The following is a 20127-nucleotide window of genomic DNA, read 5'->3' as shown; positions in this document are numbered from 1 at the left end:
TAAATGAGCCATGCAAAAAAAACAACAGCTCCACCCCAGATTATTTAGGAAATATCCAGCAGAGGCTGATGAGAGCAGGTTAGATAAATCCTGTTCAAAATGGTTTAGGCATAGTTGATCGTGCTTTAGGATAAGGAAAAGGGTCACACAGACTCTCAAGAGACCTTACAGCAGTCCTCTAAGTGATGTTCCTGTGACTGCTTACAAAAAGGAGAGCAGCACATCCCAACTTAACTGTCCATACCCCTTTCTTCATTCTCCCCCAAGCGCCAAAATGACTCCCCCCTGCACTGGGGTTAATTACAGAGCATCTCGGACCCAGCCAAAAAAGCACCCTCAAGAACTATGTTATCCAAAGCCATTTCATTCATGAACTGCCAGAGTGCCATAGCTTCTGCTCCCTCCTCCATGTCCCCTCCCGCCTCCGCCTGCCCTTTAAGGCTCCCAAATGCCTGTGCACTGTATGTGGTGGCAGCCTAGTTTTAATACGCGCTTATTAAGATCCTAATTGAATCCCACATTGCCTTGTGTGCATCTTGCCAGCCAGAACACGAACAAGGCACCCTATAATTCAATTATAAGGACCTGCAGCAAGCTTATCATTAGCCTGTCAGGTTGTTAAGTAAAAGACATCTAGGAATAGGGGAGGAAGCTAAACAAAGGGAGAACTGTTAACAGCACCCCTCCCCAGTTCATGTTGAAAATCCCATACATTTATCTGAAGTATGGAATCTGCAGCGCCAAGCACTTGAATGACAGCTTACCACATCACCCTAACAGGCCTTTCTTTTGTTTCAGAGACTTAAAAAGCATCTTCAAAGCTGGAATTAGTCTTGTCCCAGTCAGTTCTGTTCTGCACAGATTCACAAGAAAAACACCACTAATATACACAACAACTGCAAACAAGGAAAGCTCATTACCTGCCAAAACCCTGTTGACAGAGGAATGGGTGGCCAAACCAGGCTGTCCCCTTTCGTGGAAAATCCCAGCATAAGGCAAGTACTCTGGCAACAAGAAGCGTCTGCAAAAGAAAGAGTAAATTTACATGGGGAAAAAACATCCCAGTACGCTACAAGCCCTGGACAGCAACTACAATTACTTTGAGGAAACCTGACTAAATTCCAGCCGACTATAGCAGAAGACCGGGCTCTTTTGCTTAGCCAGCCACTTCATGGCTTCAAATGAGTGGCAAATTACAGGTTAGATCCTCCTCTGATCAATGTGGCTGTGAAGTCACCATTAAACAAATCCTTTACCTCCTACAACAGCTTTCTAATCTCAAACCAGCAGGTCTCACTGAGAATCTCCCAACAGGTTCTTTTCTCCTACTCCGCCTTCAACCTATAGCTCCATCATGCACGTAAGAAGCACTAAGACCATGCTGTGCTTCAAAATGTCACAGGGTGAGAAGGTCATGCTAACATGCCACCTCTGGGGTTCCAAATATTGCAAACCAAGAAAACTGCAGCCTCGTGCAAGAAAGGAAATCCATCTGAAAGTACCACAGAGCTGTACTGCAACTGGTACCTCAAGGATTTTCACACCCTTATACAGTTGTGTGTACAAGTCTTACCTTGGGACAAAGCGCCCCAGAGACGGTGCAGACATGCGGGCATTACGGGGAGCTCGGTGCCGAGATCGGTCTCCATTGTCCCTTCAACAAAAGAAAAACAAAAAATATTGCACATTAAAAATACTATGCAATGGAACGTTATCCAGAAAACAAACCAACCAAAAAACCCCACACAGATCATGTCAACTACTCCTCTTGACTGAGTTTTAATGCTTCTCTTGCAGAAGTCATATGCTCTAGTTCCAAATTCACGTGACTTACTCTACCAAAAACTCCTGGTAGATTTGCATGCTGGTAGCCTAACATCCACTTACCTCATTGTTTGAGGGTGCCTCAAAAGTATCGACAAAATCAGTCAATAAGTTAGTGTCGGTACCCAAACAAATAAACCAAGAACCTTACTATCTGGACTGCGAGAGAAAAAGCAAGCATGCCATAGTCTTGACGAAAACTTTCTGCTAGTCGAAGAGATCTGCTAAGTTTTATCTGTTCATTTCCAGGAATGCTGTCAAAGGGTCATCATCTGCAAACTATCCTCTTGAACTCCCTTCTTCAAGGTCCAGGTTACATGCCGCTACAAGCTAAGATACATCTCACCTTTCACAAGCTTTTCCACTGAAATCACAAATGTTAGGTGATGGTATCAGACAAAAAACATAACTTCTCAAAAACCTCTCACCCCATTTCACAATAAAGAGCTGTGCCTTGGGGGATGTGAAAGGGTCTAGAATGTTTTCCTAAACTAGGCGCAGGAAAGCCTTCTTCCCCAGGACACTGCACTACTGAATAGGTCACCGAGAGCACCTGCGGAATTGCCAACCTTGGAAATCTCAAGCCAGAGCTAGACAAAGCCATGGTTGACAATCTGATTTAGGCAATAGCAACCCAACATCAAGCAGGAGACCAGACTGAAAAACCTCCAAGAAGCAAAATTCATGATACCACATTCATAGGTCACAGAGGATCTGTAATTATACAGCCCTAGAACTACAAGGAAAATAACGAGCCTACATCACTATCTCAAGCTCTGAAACAGACCTCTGCAAAGATTTACTCTGTCCAGAAATGTGTGTGACCTTGCACAAGCAGCAAGTCTAGAATGCAGGGACAACAGATCTCTATCTGACTGCAGCTCTACTTGCCTCTTTCCCAGGCAGCTGTGGGGAGAATATTATTTGCAGAGCTTTAGAATCATTAGAAAACTAAGTATTTGTTACGCAACACATCAGCAGCACATTCCTAATTGACTCCAGCAAGTTGTGCATGTCGTCAGTTTTTTGTTGTTGTTGTTGTTGTTTGTTTTGCTGCCTTTTTTTGTGGTCGTGGTGCGTCTTCCCCCCCTTCCTCTTCGAGTCTGAGAGCAAAAAACGTGCGCTGAGAAGAAAATCCATTGCGTGCTTGTTTCCCACACACTTCAGGAACCAGGAACACAAGAGCAGAGGCTGTTCTGCAAAGTTCATTAGCATTTCAAGCTATTTCACCAAAACCTAACCTGAATCAAAGCTAAAAGCTCCCATTTCTCCTCCCACTGCAGACACAGCATTTGCAGTTCACAGCCAAAGCTGCACCTTTCCCTGAGGTTTCTGTGAAGCCAACAGGCTTCCTGAAATTAGCAAAGTAAAGGCTGCTGCTGTTCTTTTATCAGAGTCCTCCACCCTATTAGGGAACAGATCAGTAACAGGAAAAATACTGAGAAGTCAAGTGCTGACATATCAACTTTTCCTGATAAAAGAGAAAAGGCTAAGGGGGAAAAGAAGTGTCATGTTCCAGATCCCACCACACACATTAAGAGCTAGTGAAAGTCAGACAAGAAATATATATATCTGTATTTTTTATGAGTTCACATACCAGTTTTTTAAACTATGCTGATACGCTGATATACAAGCCTGGGAGAACAGAAACAAAATGGTTTTCAAGGTTTACATTTGCTTTGGACATTTATTAGAATTAGAAGATGCTTTTGAAAGCGATAAATAACAACAGTAAGAACAAAAATAGGACTACACCCTGCAGAATTACCCATTTAAAGAGAATCTCTACTGCAGTTTTCAAAAGGAATGAGGAATTGGCTCTAGCAGACAGACAAAAAAGGCAAGGTGCAAACTCTCTCACAGCACAAAGCAAGAGACCTTAAGCAAGTGATTTGAGTTTTTTAAAATGCCACTAGCCAAAGCTCTTAGCATCCATAAAAAACATTTTAGGACATACACAGTTTAATGAACTAGACTTTCTGATGGGAGAACTCCTTTACTGTCCCTTTCGCCATTCATACACCCTCCTAGTACAAAAAGCCTGAAAGAGAATAAAATATAGACTAGACTTGCTTCAGTTTTCACCATGGCAGAGAGCCTCTAGCAATTCAAGAGATAGAAATCTCTTTCTAACATCCCCTTAATAAACAAATAATAATAATAATAATAATGAAGTCACCCCCCAACTACCACTACACCCTATAATTCAAACAACAGCATTTGGAACAGTGACTAACCTGTGAGAATGCTAGAATTTCTACATAACATAATGGAATTGTAAGATTTGCTCCCTTAAATGTCTGCATGAAAGAGGCATATTACCAAACATTACTCTGAATCACTGATCTACAGTCATTTATGTCGAAACTCCTATGCCCAATGCCATGTAAGACTGTTTTTAAGCATCTACTGCTGAAAAGCTGAAAGAGCTGATAATACCCTGGTACCAGCTGAAGATTAGTTCTGCACCTTCTAAAAAGGAAAATAAAAAACCCCTACAGACCAGTGGAGATGGGTGGCACTGTGTGTTATTTCTGTACCACGTACAGCCTGCTGACAGAGGAAGCAGAGCAGATGTTAGCACGACTGCAGTGCCAGAGTGAAGCACTCCTGCAAGAAACAAAAAGCTTCTGACAAAGTTCTCTGAGATACTAGAGAAGATCAAACGCTCTACTTTTTATCTAGTGTCAACTACCTGCAGACTCATTTAGCTAATGATTTGCAGTGGATAGTTCAATTAACATAACCTGAAAATGCAGATCCCTCAGCAGGTGTGTACACAAGCTTCTTCTGTAAAGCAACACAACAGCTTCCTTGCACAAGTGAAACAAATGTGACACGGTGAGTGCTATAACAAGGCTAAAAAATCTCTTGGAATATCCTCTAATGTAAGTGCACCAGCAGAAGTGAATGGCACAGGGAAAGTTCAGTGAAAAACAGTGAAGGACCTAAGCAATCCATTGAGCAAGGTGCAGGGAAAGAATCAGAAGTTAGAAGTACATAAGGCTACAAGGGAGACTTCATACTACAACTAGCAAACAGACTAATTTCGCTCCAGAGGAAAACTGCAAGAACCAACAACTGGTCAAATTAACTTTAAAAGTCTGGCCCAAATTCAGGTTATTCATAACTTGTTTAGATACCAGCATGGGACAAATCAGAACAGCAATACAGAGAGTAAGAGTTGGAAGGAGAAAAACAGCATTAACACAAACAGCATTAACACAAAAATGGAGCAGGAAAAGGAAGAAACATTCCCATACATTCGAGGAGGTTTGTGGAGCTGTAGTAGGACACAAGAAGGATGAATGTTCATCTTGAACTGGATAACTTTGTGGTATTTTTCTGCTACTGTTTAGTTTGCTTTCTGAGAAAAAAAGACTTGACCAACATAGATACAATCAAGTGAAAATGATGGTCGTAAAATCAGAGTCAGAGATGCAAAGCTTGGCATTCTAGAGTTTAGAGAAAAAGGTAGCTTTTTTCTTCGTTCAGCTGGTAACTTGGCTACCGTATTAATAACTGAGTGGATACAGAAGATAGCCAAGATAGTCAGAAAAGGAAAAAACACAGCTATGTTCTGCTTCTCTATCTTGGCAAGAGTAGTCTTTAATATTTAGAGATTGTTGTATTAGGAAGTGAAATTAAACACACAGCATGGGATTTCTAATGCAATCTGTTGGTCTAACTGTTCCCATTGTAGTCAACATTAAAACTCCCACTGACTACGCTGCCAACAGAATTAGGTCAACAATGACCATTTTGAAAAGCCATTTAATTATCAGAGCCAGCACCAGTAAGCCATGCAAGTGCAAAAGAATCAAATTATGCCAGACCAAGCCAATTGTTCCATATTTTCAGCGTTTTATAGTGTTTGATGTGATCCCATCAAGCACTAAATCAATTTCTATTGCAGAAGTTAGATACTTAATTCCAATGTGAAACAACTGCTTAAGCGGCACCTGCTAATATCTTTAAACTGGATTTTGATGCGACACCATTCATGTAACAAAAAAATAATAATTCCTTAGTACTTCAAACACTGGGTATCTCCACGCTCTTGCTATCAGTTGTGTAAGACCACAGGAGGTTACCACAGAGGAAACAGCAGGAGGGCAGGAGTAGCACAAACATCACATCAGGAGCTCAGAGGAGGTTACAAGAAAACACAGTTATTTGGCTCTAAAGGTTGGTCAACTCTGACCCCAGACCCTCTAGAGAGGGTACATGGAGGACATCATAATTGGACATAAAGAAACAGATCTTGAAACGTTGCAATTCACGGGATTGTCTGTAGATTTAGGCTAAAACAGATGACATATCCTGGCAAGGGTGTTCTCCCAAGAGCTGCAAAGGACAAGACAAAGCACGCAGTGCATTTCCACACAGGATGCATAAGGAGGAAAAAAGGTGGGGGGACACATTTTGTTTGGTAGCGATTCTAAGAACATGTCAACCACTTTCCGGCACCATTACTGATGAGTAAGAGGCACAGTGTTGGGAGCTCTATGACAGTAAATTACTACTATCTTTACAACAGAGGAGCAGCAAAACACCTGATTGTAGAACTTTTGTTTTTCTCTGCCTGATCTTTCAAGATCCTGAGCACCTCCTGCAAATAAGGTTAGGGAAAACTGAGCGTTTCTAGGAAATAAGCTTCTCAAAATTGAGAAGTGAACACAAAATAAACAAAACCTTGACATTCTGAATATTTCAGTGAGATACAGCTATCCTAGAAGACTGAAAGAGACTGAAAGGAAAGCGCTCCTGGAGTAACAACTGGATCAGTAACAGGAGTCTTTCAAAACATGGAGTTTCCACCTAGCAGATGTTATTTTATTCACAATCCTCAAGTCTTGGAGAATTTGTACAGCCCATGTTAGGAAAAGGGGCCCACCCTACTTATTGTTCTGAGAACAACAGTATCTCACCTAAAAACAAGAATATGATTAAACAGAAAAGACTCGAGACAACTGACTTATTTCTGAGCAGAAATTTTTGTTTCCCCACACATGGGTACAAATAAGTAAGGAAGGAGCACTGGGCATGCCAAAACCAGTAATAAGTATTAATGTCCACAGACAATAAAATATGAAGACACAGAATTAAAATATACATAACCTAGTAAAAATTAAAGGTATACATTAATCTACTTATCTTTGAAGGATATGACCATTATTGAAGTAATTAAGGCACATAAAACAAGAACTTAAAAAAAATAAGCCAAAAGCAGCATCTGCTACACAAAAAGTCTTTCCTAGCACTGAATGTATTTGGACCATAGAACAGCCTCCCAGGTGTAACAGTGGAAGGTGAACAAAACTGAAGAATAAAAATATTAGAGGAATTGGAAAGAGCAGCGTTGCCCAGCTGGAGAGACAGGAATTAGAAGAATAGACTTGAAATGCAGCTACTTAATATGGTAGTTGATAAAGAAGTTAAGTAAGTCACTCAAGACATGGTGCCCTTCTGTTCTCCTATACTCTTTTGAAGGCTTAAATGTCAGTCTTTCACTAACAGCTTTTCAAGGGAACACCCGAGAAAACTTTCATGCATTTATCAGCTAAAACTTCCTATAAAGCAGCAGTAGTGCTGTAGATTGCTGTGTTACTAATGGCTCTCCTGACCAGAGGGAAACAAAACCTCCAGCCTTGATTACCTCTTAGAGGGCCGTTCAGGGGGGAAACATATTTACAAGATTAAAAATGGCACTTCAGAAGATCAAGTGCTTCAGACAAGCATCACATAAGAGAGGATTTATCACCTGGTCAAGAGAAACAGCAGCGCTTGCCTGTTAAATGCTGAGGATTAATTGCTTCAGAGAAAGCCTAATTTTGAATCACAATGAAGCACTTGCTCTGATCTAGGTGCAGTTGTCTCTGTTCTAATCATCTCACCGTGTGGTGGGTTTGCAAATAGATGGCACCTTTTAGAACAAGGCTGATATGCTCCACAGCTACACTGAATCCTTGGAAAACAAACCAAGGCCAAAGGTAGAGAATCCCTGCTCCCTAGCCCGGAACTATCATATGTTTATATGAACTAGCGCTCAATGTTTTACGAAAAAATAATAGAGCATCCAACATTACAACCACCTTTCCTTTGAGACCCATTTTCTGGGCATTTTCAAGCATTCAAACATGAATGTGAGAAGGGAAAGCATCGCTATTGCTAATTCTAATCACTTGTAAACTTCACAACTGGTGCTAATTGAATACAGTTTGCAGAGCAAACATGCATCAGCTGCCCCATCGGACTGCCATACTGGAATAAAGGGTCAGAAGCAAGCACTAACAAAACAAACAAACAAAAAAAAACAACCACATTGCACCATCACAACGCTGCTCTTCCAGGAGAAACAGAAATGAAGACATAACTGCACAATCAACCCTAATCTGTCAGGTCTACAGGCTTGCAGAATGCTAACCACTGCCTGCTCTGCATAGCCTGCAACAAACTAAAAACAGCTTGCTTCCTAATCACTCTCATCAACACCAGACATCACTTACGAGGTGACCTTGTTTGACTTAAGAGTTTCACAGAGACAAAATAAAAGCAAAAGGAAAACAATGAACACAGGTTACAAGTAGCTTAAGTGGAAAAAAACAAACCAACTGGAATGAAGGGTACCATCTTGACATCAAGACTGTTTCTACAAGCCCAGACAACATACAGTGTGGAATATGTGAGCTTTTCTGGCAACTATCATCTCCCAAAAGGCAGTCATTCCTTCACCACCCTGCTATTCCTTCACCACCACATTTGCCTCACTGGAATCTGACCTAAAGGCCACACAGCATTATGCTGGAGAGGTTACCAATATCCTGCAGTGCTACTCCAAGGAAATACATGTAGTCATTCCCTGTCACTGCATCAGGCAGTATTATTAGGCATTAAGACCAAGATAAGGAGAATATAAAAGACTGTCACAAAAGATAAAGATAAAAAGAACAAGGAAAATGAAGCTGCAGGCTACTACAAGTATATCATATGCCAAACTAAGACACTCACTAATCCTTGAAAAGTGAAGTTCAAAGAGTAGGTTCAGTATCATTCCCATTCATCCTGGACTTGTTAGCATTCTTAGCCTGCAACTGTGTTTTAAGATGATGAATATAATTAACATAAATTGCTATGTATCTAGAAACAATGTCCCAGTGCTAACTGCTCCAGACACCTATGCCAGAGTGAAAAAGAACAAAGCGACCACCGAGTTCCACAAAATTCAGTCTGGCTTTCAGCCACTCTTAAGAAGGTCCTTTTAGAAAGTCCATCTTCATCAAAATCAATGAGGCTGAGCCATGTGAGCTGAGAAACAGAAGCAGAGGAGACAGCATCAAAAGCACAGATAAAAGGGCTCTGGGAAGAAAATAACAACAAAGGCAGCTACATGCAACTAATAACAACACTTTTTATATCTTTATCTGAATTCAAGTAACAAAACACCAACAAGATTATTATTTGTAGGAGCTCAGGTAAGACAGACAGATGACAAACTTTCCATCCAAGACTTCCAGAAAGAAATCACTGTGTTTCCCACAGGTACGAAGATTCTAAAAATCTCTTTCCATCAACATTTAAGTGACACTTAGAGCCCATATTTATTTTCCCACCTCCTGCCATGTTTGATTTTTTTGTTAACCTCAAACACACACCTTGGATAGCATCAGTAAGAAGGAAACAAAATCAAATTGCTTTTTACAAACCTCACAGATTCGATACACTACTTTTCTACCACTACACCAAAAGGTGATCACCGATTAAGTCATCTCTCTTACCAACCTTCACTGCAACATATCAGAACCGAGCACTTGACACCTCTGGATGCGTGGGATGTCAGGTTAAGCTATGGAGTCACACTACAGAGTAACCTTTTTTCTTTACCCCTTGGATTCCCTGAACTTTTCTTTCCATAAGGACAGAACTGCTTTTAGCTGTTGTTCTGGAGCTGCAGATCAAAATCTCCATACTTATTTCAGGTCTCACAAAAACTTTAGCCATTCTAAACACTCCTCTCTACTGCCAAAAAAAAAAAAAAAAAAAAAAAGATTGCTACTTTACAGAGTGTCTTTTGCAGAAGTTGTCATTGTCAAGTTGAAGGTTGTCATAGGAAGGAAAAAGCTCTCTGAAATACATTAATGCACAGTGGACAGCCGTAAAGGAGGACAGTAAAGAGAAAGACTGAATACAAAAACTCAGTTCTGCTGTGTGCTCTTAGTAGTTGATGTGCTAAGTGAAAACAGCAGGTGCATTGTGAAGTGATTGCATTTCTACAAACTGCTTTAATTGTTCCACATCTCCAGCAAATGATCTAGACTGAAAAGGCAGAAACTGGATTTATAAATGAGCATGAAATTCCTTCACAAGTGTAGGGAAAAAATATTTCAGTAAGTATTTCTCAAACCCTTCTCCCCTCATTCACTCAAACTTCACAAAATCTCTTTCCACCTGGGCTATTAAGCAAACTAGCCATGAACTTTTCTACTTAACATATAAAATAAGTTAAACCAAAATGCTAGCTTGAGGCAGATAACTGACTATGGCACAGAGCAGATTCCTAACACAAACACTTGACCTGCAGAAGAGGGAAAGAACATCAACCATGCTACTCTCCAAAATAAACTGGTCACGTTCAGGAAACCAAAAGTGAAACATTCGGCTCCAATGAAGTGTCAGTCAGCTGGCAGGTTTCAACTGTAGAACCTTTTAAGGCAAGAGACTATTGGAGGAAACTTGCTGAGACAGCATCAGTAAGGAAACCAGGAATGGCAGAAGACAGACACTGTGGATACTCTCACTAATGAAGAAGAGACCCCTTTAAGATGCCCATCTGAGAAACTGCAAGTGTAAGTCCAGAAAATGCCTTAACTGTAAGGATTTAAAGTTAACAAGGAAAGCTAAACAATCTCACCCTGAACCTTGTAAGCCTTCCACAGCTTTCATCATCTGTTTTTGTGGAAATAGTCTCTTGCTTAGCAGAGAGCATCTACCGTGGTCTCAGCAAAAGTATCTACCATGCTCGTGTTCTTTGTCTGGGTGCTCAGGAATGTCTCAAAGGAAATCAAAAAGTTAAAGCACCAAAAGATGCTCTGAGGCATGTGAGGTGAAGCCCTTTTTGCTTTATAGAGACAAGACAGTAAAGACTTTCCTACTCTGTGACAATGACAGAACTGAATGGAGCTACCCCAACACAGATTGTCCTGAGAGGAAAGAGAAAAGACAGAAAGGGGAAAAGCTGCAGATGTTAAAGTGCAGTCTCCAAGCTCCTTCATAACTATATTCTAACAGGCTGCCTACTCTCAAAAGCAGATAAAGGAGTTGGCCAAAGCCACAGCTTTAGCCTTGGCTTGAAATTCTTTATGGAACTGAAATGAAGGATTTGAGCAAGGCTTTCAGACAGCAAGGTGGTGTGCCATTCTAGATAACTGCTGGTTTTCAGTCTGACAGACTGAAGAACCTGTATTCTTTCCCATATTTAGAAATACACATGAGAAAAGTCCTAGAAGCACCACGCAGTCTCCAACACCGTCACTATTCCAAACTACAGGTCACTCTGGAAGCAACCCAGTCAAACCTATTGAAGGAGTAAAAAGACAGCTAAGCTCTATAAATCTAAACTTACTATGTGCTCCAGACATAAGACGCTTGAAAAGACCTTGAAATTATAAAGTTCAACATCTGTGGCTTGTCTACAAAGAACCTATTTTTACCAGTTATTCTGGAAGAATAAAGTGACGTCATTCTCCACTCAGACTCTCATCCCAGCATACAAGAAGCCTTTTCATTTCAGCTCACAATTCTGTTAAAGCTAACCTAAAAACCCACTCATATCAATTTATCTGTTAATAACCTAATATTACAATCTGGATATATATTACAGCCTGTATAAAATACTTTCATGCAGACATGACTAAGTTTACAGTTGTCAGTTGTATTCAATAAGCACTGAGATGACAACAGTGACAGGTTAAACACAGGCAGCGCATGCAGAGAGATAATATCTTATTAGACCAAATAATACAGGTATAGCTTGTGTCTCCCTCCCCTCCCCACCCATAGCAGCTGGTGTAATGAAAGGATATTACTAATACCTATAAAAAACACTCTACTCCACGTTTTTAGCAATAGCGGTGGTGTTTGTCTACCACAAACTAAACGTATTTATGAATGAATTCAAATGAGATCCTGGAGAAACTGCACACATTCTGGAGAAAATGGCATCAAGAGACTGGCACACAGGAATAGAGGCTTCAGCTTCAGTTTGTAGGCAATATGCACACAAATAGCACGCAGAACATGTTGCTCACATCCCTAGGTTATCACGTAAGCAAAGCTGAAAAGATACAGCTCCTCTTAGAGGAGAAGAAACCTCAAAACCCCACGGAAGATGAGAGCTAAGGGTGCCTTGTCTGGTGGGCACCCTGACCAAGCACAGGCCTTGCTCCTCACCCACAGCTTTACATATGGTAGAACTACCTGCCGTCTAATGCTACATCCACCTTTCAATTTCCTAGAAATCAGGAGAAAGAAGAGAGAATATTTACCAACGACATTAACCAGTTTAGAAAGATAAAGCATCAAAGGCAAATTGCTATTGATTTTACATTAATAGAAGTTCATTAGATTTCAGGAGAAAAGCATGAGCTGCATACAGCTAGACACAGCAGCAACACGCTGCCATGCACGAGATCTGGAGAAACAGGCAAAACAGAGCATCTAGACAAGGGCAAGAAAGAGATACATGACCCTGCTTGGGTGAGAATGCAAGAATGAAGCGATGCAGGAGTCATATAGAGTTCTTTCTATTCCTTTTAAGAGATTCCATTTTGAAGTGTCAACAGAAGAAATCAAATGAATCACGAGACAAGTTCCAGCTCAAAGGACCCTGCACAGCAGCTCTCTCTAAGCAGCCAGGGGAAATAATGAAGCAGGGAAGGAAAAAGACAGAACGTCTTGAATGCACAGACCAGAATTCAGTATGAAATATTCAGCCAACAAATTCAGCAAGTGCACAGTACAGAATAAACATTCCTCTTTGCTCAGTATGAAATGAAAGACAACCTTAGCATGTCTGATTGAATTGCTTCCCTGACTGGGTGCTCTCACTGTGCGAATATTATCTGCAGGGGAGCACACTTCTCTGCAGGTATTTGCCTTACTCTGTGAATGGAAAACCTACCAGCTTTTATTTTCGCAACAGAACAAACAGCCCCAGACAAACGGAATGGGATAAAAGAAATAGATCTGTGCTCATGAAGTACCCGCCTTACAAAATTGGCCCAGCAACCACCACATCTCTGCTTTTCCAGGCCTGAAGCTGCTTGGGAAAACCTACTAGTCGGTGACTACGCTGCACTATCTTCCTTCATTTACATCTTACACAAACAAGGCCACAGTGACAGGGGAAGTCATTCATTCTACTCTGTACTTTTGAATATTTAATTGCCAAAGCATGAAATGACAGCTTGACAGAACAATACTCCAGAAAAAATGTATTCTACCACCACGTAAAGGGATTAACATCATACTTTTTGGGGGGATAGCCAGTTTTACCAGTGTCCTTCATAAAGGGACTTCACCCTGACACAAAGCATGGAGGTTTAGCATCATGCCATCTCAATCATGTATGTGCCACTGCAGCAAGCAAACATCAAAGTCATAGCAGTAGCAGAGTTGACAGCATCCTCTGCTGGCAGCAACAACATAAGAGTCCAGACTTTTGAGGGGCTCACAGCTCCTCTCAGTCAAACACGGCTTCCCACCACACACTCTCCATAGATTACTTGTATAACCTTGCTCAGAATCATCCCGTGTTTTAAGCTCTATATACACAAAGGGCCAAAAAAAATCAGTGAAATACTTCAAGTACCAAGGGAAAAATCTCATATTTAAAGGCAACGATTGAAGACAGATTTGAGGGGTCATATTCTCTTTCCTCCTAAAATTGATTTTAATCTAAATGCCTGAGCTTTTGGTCTCCATGTTATCCAAACTGTCCCTTACTCTAATACCATTTATTGGAAAGGATTTGCTATAAGTTTGCTCACTGAGATCACACTGGGTACCTCAAAGTCCAAAAGCAGATGTCAGAGAACAGATTTCAAAGTTTGTCAGAACTGCTCAGAAAGAAATACAGTGGCTTACAGGAGCACTGTTTTAAGGTTAGGATGCAGGGCCATTCCTCACTTTGACACTAGAGGCCATTTGCTCTCCTTACAGGAAATTAAGCCTTAACACAGATTCACAATCACAGTCTTCCAAAAAAGCAATCCCAGAAAATTCAGTTCATCTGACAAAGTTGTGCAGATACAGCGAGTAAAAGTAACAGAACATGCTGGCTGTCTCTCCTAGCCTTAGATCAAATAACTAAGTCCAGCAAAGCCTCTTTGGGGCTCCTGTTCTGTCTCAAGACTTGAAAGCTGTAATAAACTCTTGGCTCCTCATCAGTTCCACGGGAGGACAAGATTCTCCTTTCCTTTGTTTAACCAGTCCTTTAAATCTGGTTGAGATAGTCTGATGTGCCAAAGGTTGCCTAAAGCCTCTTTCACTTTTCATAACAGAAATGACAAGATCCATGTGTAGCAATCAGTTTTCATTGAATGACTAATGGAATGACTTAAACTTATCTTGTTCCTACAGGAAGCCTGAGATGTCTTTGCATGTTAAGCAGCAGGAAGCCACAAAGCAGTCTTGTGTTGACAACATGCAGTAGCAAGAGGGCAAGGCAGCACGCACACTTACTCAAAATCTTCAAATTCCAGGTCATTTCCCTCTACAGATGGGCTTGAGTTCTCTGAAGTGGAAGAAGAGGAGGAGGAAGAGCGGAGACGGTTTTGTTGGTATCGCATGGAGCGCTGTCGAATACTGTCCCTCCGGGAAAGATACTGAATCATCCTCTGAGCATAATATGCAGCAGGAGACAACCTGAGCAAGAGAGAGACAGGCATTTGTTACAAAAGCATAGAATGACAGCCAGCCTTGTTCTTCCTCTGGAGCTTCAGGTTCCAGGATAGTAGCAGCATATCACGAAATAGGTTGTTTGTGTTTTATGCATGAGTAAGACAATGTGAATAAAGAAAACAAGTAGAACCAATTTTCCCTTTATGCTCCTCACACCCACGTGACTTCCTTGTTGTGCAAACAGAAGTACTATAGAGTACCTGTAAACAAAAACCTTACCCACAGCTCAGAGTTTTCTTCTCAGGAGTCTCCGGAGTCCATTCTTCGTTTATTACCAGCTCACAAACCTAATCCCAGCAAGCATCCCCAGTAAGAATCAAGCCCACTCCCAATCTAAACTCTGCTATCAATGCCAAACAGCAGCAGTGTTCAAATAAATACTGAATAAAGGTGGTGGTGTTTTGAGGGTACTTAATGGGAGCACCACAAAGTATCAACTTGGAAAAAGGGTGAAATAGCTTTAATTTTTTTTTTTAATCCAAATGTTAGGGCTTTCGTATAATGACAATTTCATTAGATCCACTACATGTTGTAAGAGCAGCACTGTGATTAAAAGCCTGAGTCCCACTTTCCTCTGCAATTAACTCTTAATCCTTCCACAAGCAGAACTTGGCCTTTGTTTGCATCAGCTGTCATGCCTGAGCGTTACCCAGCTCCTTGGTGCTAAATGGGTAAAGAAGTGTTTTTTCCCCATCCTACGCACATCCACAACTTCTAGCACAGTCTGCGAGACAGGAGCTCAGTATTCAAGTCCAGAGACCTCAGATACTTAAATAACCATTTCTTCAGCCTTATTTGAGCTAGACTTGAGACCTAACTGGGGAGGGGGAGACAAAAACAAACAAACCCAACAGCTTAGATATTAAAGGAATGGGTGGATTAATGCCTAGCTCCCACATTCCATGCGTTTGATTTTGTTCTTTTTTAATCGGTGCAAGTTACCAGACTATATTTTCATAACCCTGGCAAGTACCGATCTCATTTTCTATAAAGGCACCATGGGCAAGAGACTGATAATGGACAGCATAGCCCTATTTTTTTTATTAATCTACAGATGAAAATTTGAGCAGCTTTAAACAAACAAAAAGCAAAAAAAAAAAACAACATCCAACAAGTGAACAGCAAATTCCAGGGATTAATATAGAGATAAATAAATATATATATTTACAATCACACAAGAGGTGAAATGTCTGCCTTCTAGAAATGCTATTCATCTTCAGAACAGACCATCGAGTTAAACTCTTTAAAACGGACCTTGCTGTCAGCCATGAGAACCAAGAGAAAGGATAAATTCACCTTTACAGTGACTACCACTACAAAGTGTGTGTTATGCTACAACCAGTAACAAAATGCAGCTCCATAATTATCTTTTGATAATATGACTGCTATATAACATGGAAGACTTGTTCCTTCCAGAGCTGTGCTGGCTCTCTGGTGATGTACCAGGAGTAATACATGAATAGATTCACATCCATCAGCATGAGCAGCAAACACTCATACCAGGTCTGATAAAGTGCTCTGCTACTATCCCCAAAGTCATATTTCAATGGAAAACTATTTAATACTATTTTGAGAGACTGCTCCCCAGAGCAGCATGAGAAAGACATACTAATTCTTCAAGAGATTGATTGTCCTCGATAGTTGTCTGCAGCCAAAACAACATTAATACAATCTATCTCCCATACCTCCATACATTCATGGCACATGAGCAAAAGAGAAGGTGACAAGAAGCGTGCAGAGACTAAGAGATGCCTCTTCTGCAGGGTAAGCTCCCTGCACCCTACCAGTCTCTTATTTCTTTAGCATGGGAAGTTTACAGACAGAATGCAGGCTATGGGGTCTCTAAACGTACTCACCACGCACCGGAAGTGGTAAAGGGAACCATGCACGTGCACTTTGTTTTGGATGCCTCCTGTACCTTTACCACGCTGTTAGATGAGTTAAAGCTGCTCATGCTTGTATAACGTAGAAGACTTTGCTACACAAACATTGCATTTCTCTGTATTCCCCTGAAGACTTAATACGCCAAGCACAAACCAGCAAGGCTTTACTGCAACCATAGAATGGCCTGGGCTGGAAGGGCCCTTAAACATCATCTGGTTCCAGTCCCATGGGGGATGCCACCCACTACACCAGGCTGCCCCGAGCTTTGTCCAACCTGGTCTTGACCACCACATATAAAAGAGAAGCTGTTCTCTTCTTTGCCCTTTTGCATAATCCAAAGTCTCTGTGAATGCCAAAAAAAGCAAGTCTACAGCATAATACGAACAGGTAGAGAAGCAAGGCAATACAGGAAGACATGAGCAGTGCTCTCAGCAGTCCAGCAGTGCAATCACTGGAACTTCTTTCTTTGTTAACAGCACACCAAGGGAGATTTTTTACAGAAGGATGTGAAGAAGTTTTGCAGATATTTAGTATTCTGAAGTCATGCAGGACACCACAAGAGAAAACAGTGCGATTCTTGTGGGAAGAACAAGAAAGAATAAGCCACAAAGACTGGCAATAATGCATGACCAGAAGCCAGACTCAGCTTCCCAACAGCACATGGTAAGTACAACGGATAGACAGTGAAGAGGATTTCCAAAGGTAAGACAAGAAGCTTAAGCCTGACACACAGAAAGGTGCAAGTGCTAACATACAAAGGGCAAGGGAGAAACATATTCAAAGCAAGGGACTAAGGAACTCATCTTTGCAGATGAGTGCTTGGGTATGCACAGCCCAAAGAAAGTATTTGTCAGGATGTCTCTCTTTGGAATCTGGTTATAACACAAATCAGAATCAGAGTTGAGAACCAACATAAGAGATTTCGCTGTCCTGGAGGGAGGAGAAAGCTGCAAAGCAGCATAAGAAATGCTGTTTAACATTAAACATACCTCTTCAGTTCATTCAGCTACTGAACACAAGTGTACAGCAGCCCCTGACTGACGCTCATTTACCAGCAGGCTAAGCACAAGCCAGTCACAGCAGACCACTTGATTCATTTATTTCTCACCTGCGCTTCTGCTAAAGCTGCGGCAAAACACACACAAAGTTTATCCAGCAATTCTTAAGCCAAGTTTGAGTGCCCAGGACAGTAGGCTGCATTTGACAGCACCGCAGGAGCTGAATTAACCTAGTCTCTGAGGTGACTAGACCCTGTTTACAGAAGCAGATGGTTCAGAGTAGGAGACGAGGCTGCCACACATGACAGCCACAGAACAAGGCGCTGAGTGGGAGAAAGGCTGCCGTGCAAAAAAACCAGAACCAAACAGCTTCTGTCTCACCCAACAAGTATGTCGGTGAGAAACAGGGCTCTAACCAGGCACCTAGTGCTGCTGGCTGGCCAGCGAGAAGAGGAACTTGAAGGAAGAGAGAATTAACTGAAGGAAATATTTTGCTAAATTAGTAAAGTTCAAATACCGTTCTTCAATACTCATGATGCCATTTAGAGCAAGAGCTACTACACAGCAGCATCCTCAAATACAGTCAGAAATCCAAACAGGCTGGACATATTTACAGATAGTATGAAAAATTTTAAACAAGGGCTGCTTCTCTTCACCCTCCCCATTTTAGTATTTTCAAAGGAAAGAAAACTAAAATTCACAAGAACTTCAGCGAGGATGTCTACGCCCAGTTACCCGGCCAGCCAGAGCAAGAACTGGCCTATCTGCACCCATGGGCAGCACGCTGCCCTGCCCTGAGCTCCCAGATACTTCACAAGTACCAACACCGCTCAGCTTCCCTGCCCTCATGCTGATGTCCAGAATATTCACTGCCGTTGTTAGAGCCCACACCTCTAAGTGTCTCTCGGCCAGCAGACGTGTTTTAAAGTAGTTACCTGACTGGTGACACTGATTTCCTCGGTGAGCACTCAAGCAGCATACACACCACTAGCCCTTGAGTTGAAGGCACTGCTGATAACAAACTCCAACCTTTGGTTGCTTCCATTCCTCTTTAGCCTTCGACTCAGGCAACAGTCAGGCCCCCCAAGCCAAGCATCTCTTTCCCAGGAACTATTTTAACAGCTTAGATTTTTCTAGAGATGTATCTAACAACCGTTCCTGTGCTGCTTTACATATATAGTCTGAGAGCATATTTCTGAGTATCTCTATTTAAAAAAATAATCTATCTATATATATAGATGTTCTGTTGATACCAGCTCTATTTGATTCATCTGCAGCTTGTTTTCTGAGCTTAGTATATCCTGAAGCTGTGGAGAATGACCTAACAGCCAAGCCATCCTTAGAGAAGTTCAGCAAGGCCACTGAGAAAGTCTGCAGCAGTCTACAGCAGAATATTCATTCAACACCCAAGGGAACTTCAAAAACTTTCTCTGTGCCTCACTCCTGACCTAGGCTATTCAAACATAGAACCATTACACACTGGAGATGCAGAGACATCTACCACACAGACTGAAAAAAAATATTCAGAGCATGGATGGGAATTTAAAAAAATCCACTGAGACAGCTTGGTCTTAAGGATATTTGGTCCTAAGGAGATAGAGAGAGAGTTCATTTCACCTTTGTTTCACTTTTTCCACTTTGTTACTGAAGAATATCTGGAAGTTTGAACTTCCCTGTTACAAACTCGTGATGCTACAGAAAACTCAAATGGAGATACATCCCATTTAATTATATATACCCATCCCCTGCCAATTTCTAATAAGGTCAAGGGACAATTAATAAGACCCTACTAGTCTCGCACACCAACAAGATTTGTGGAGGAAGACTCTGATCTTACCCCACTCAAATTTCTAGTTCATGCCAATTAACATTATGTACCTCATCCTCTGAAAAAGACAAAGTGACACTGAGTGGAACAAATTAAGCCTCTTAGATGAAGTTTCAACACTGGACTGCTCTTCCAAAGCTCCTTTGAAACTCAAGTTACTATACCTTCTATAAGATTTAAAAAAAAAAAAAAGATTGAACTTGAATGTGAAGAGTGCCATATCAGTTCAAAAACGGCTTCAGGTAGAAAAATACTTTTGACAATGCTCCTCCTTATACTAGGAAATGTCTCAGACAGGGATCTTTTCTCATACACTTTATTGAGCTTCACTATGCGAGAGGTCTGACAGAGGGGAAAAAAGATTCAGTAATCCAGGCAGGCTCCTATTTTTTTCCTTTTCAAAATGCAGTTCCCAGAGAGCCAAAACCACTTCTTACAATCTCGAGAAATCTGCCTATTTTGGATTATGCATTCCAGAATATAAGAAATGATGCACTTCCAGACATCTAACAGCTCTTAGCATTCATAAATTGACTTGAATGTAGTAATATCCTTTAACTGACCTTTGTAAAATATTTTTATCTCTCTGGGTAAATGAGTTTGTCCCTCTATCATTTAATCAATTGCCAACTA

General features: G+C 41.2%; 1 protein-coding gene across 3 annotated transcripts in view; it reads right to left on the bottom strand.

The window, feature by feature from the left end:
* AMBRA1 (autophagy and beclin 1 regulator 1) overlaps positions 1–20127 on the bottom strand; it is a 129074-nt gene that overhangs the window by 76093 nt on the left and 32854 nt on the right. For 2 of the 3 annotated variants that reach the window (XM_027459350.3, XM_038180476.2), the window contains exons 9-11: positions 14566–14748; positions 1574–1657; positions 921–1021 (exon numbers count right to left, since the gene is read on the bottom strand). In XM_027459350.3, coding sequence (XP_027315151.1) covers positions 921–1021; positions 1574–1657; positions 14566–14748 — 368 coding nt within the window. The remainder of the gene's footprint in view (positions 1–920; positions 1022–1573; positions 1658–14565; positions 14749–20127) is intronic. The other variant, XM_027459352.3, reaches the window with a different exon arrangement.

Source organism: Anas platyrhynchos, chromosome 5 (genome assembly GCF_047663525.1).
Source record: "Anas platyrhynchos isolate ZD024472 breed Pekin duck chromosome 5, IASCAAS_PekinDuck_T2T, whole genome shotgun sequence".
NCBI classification, from domain to species: Eukaryota; Metazoa; Chordata; class Aves; order Anseriformes; family Anatidae; genus Anas; species Anas platyrhynchos.
The sequence above is the reverse complement of the archived record's forward strand: the minus strand, read 5'-3'. Positions and strand labels throughout refer to the sequence as shown.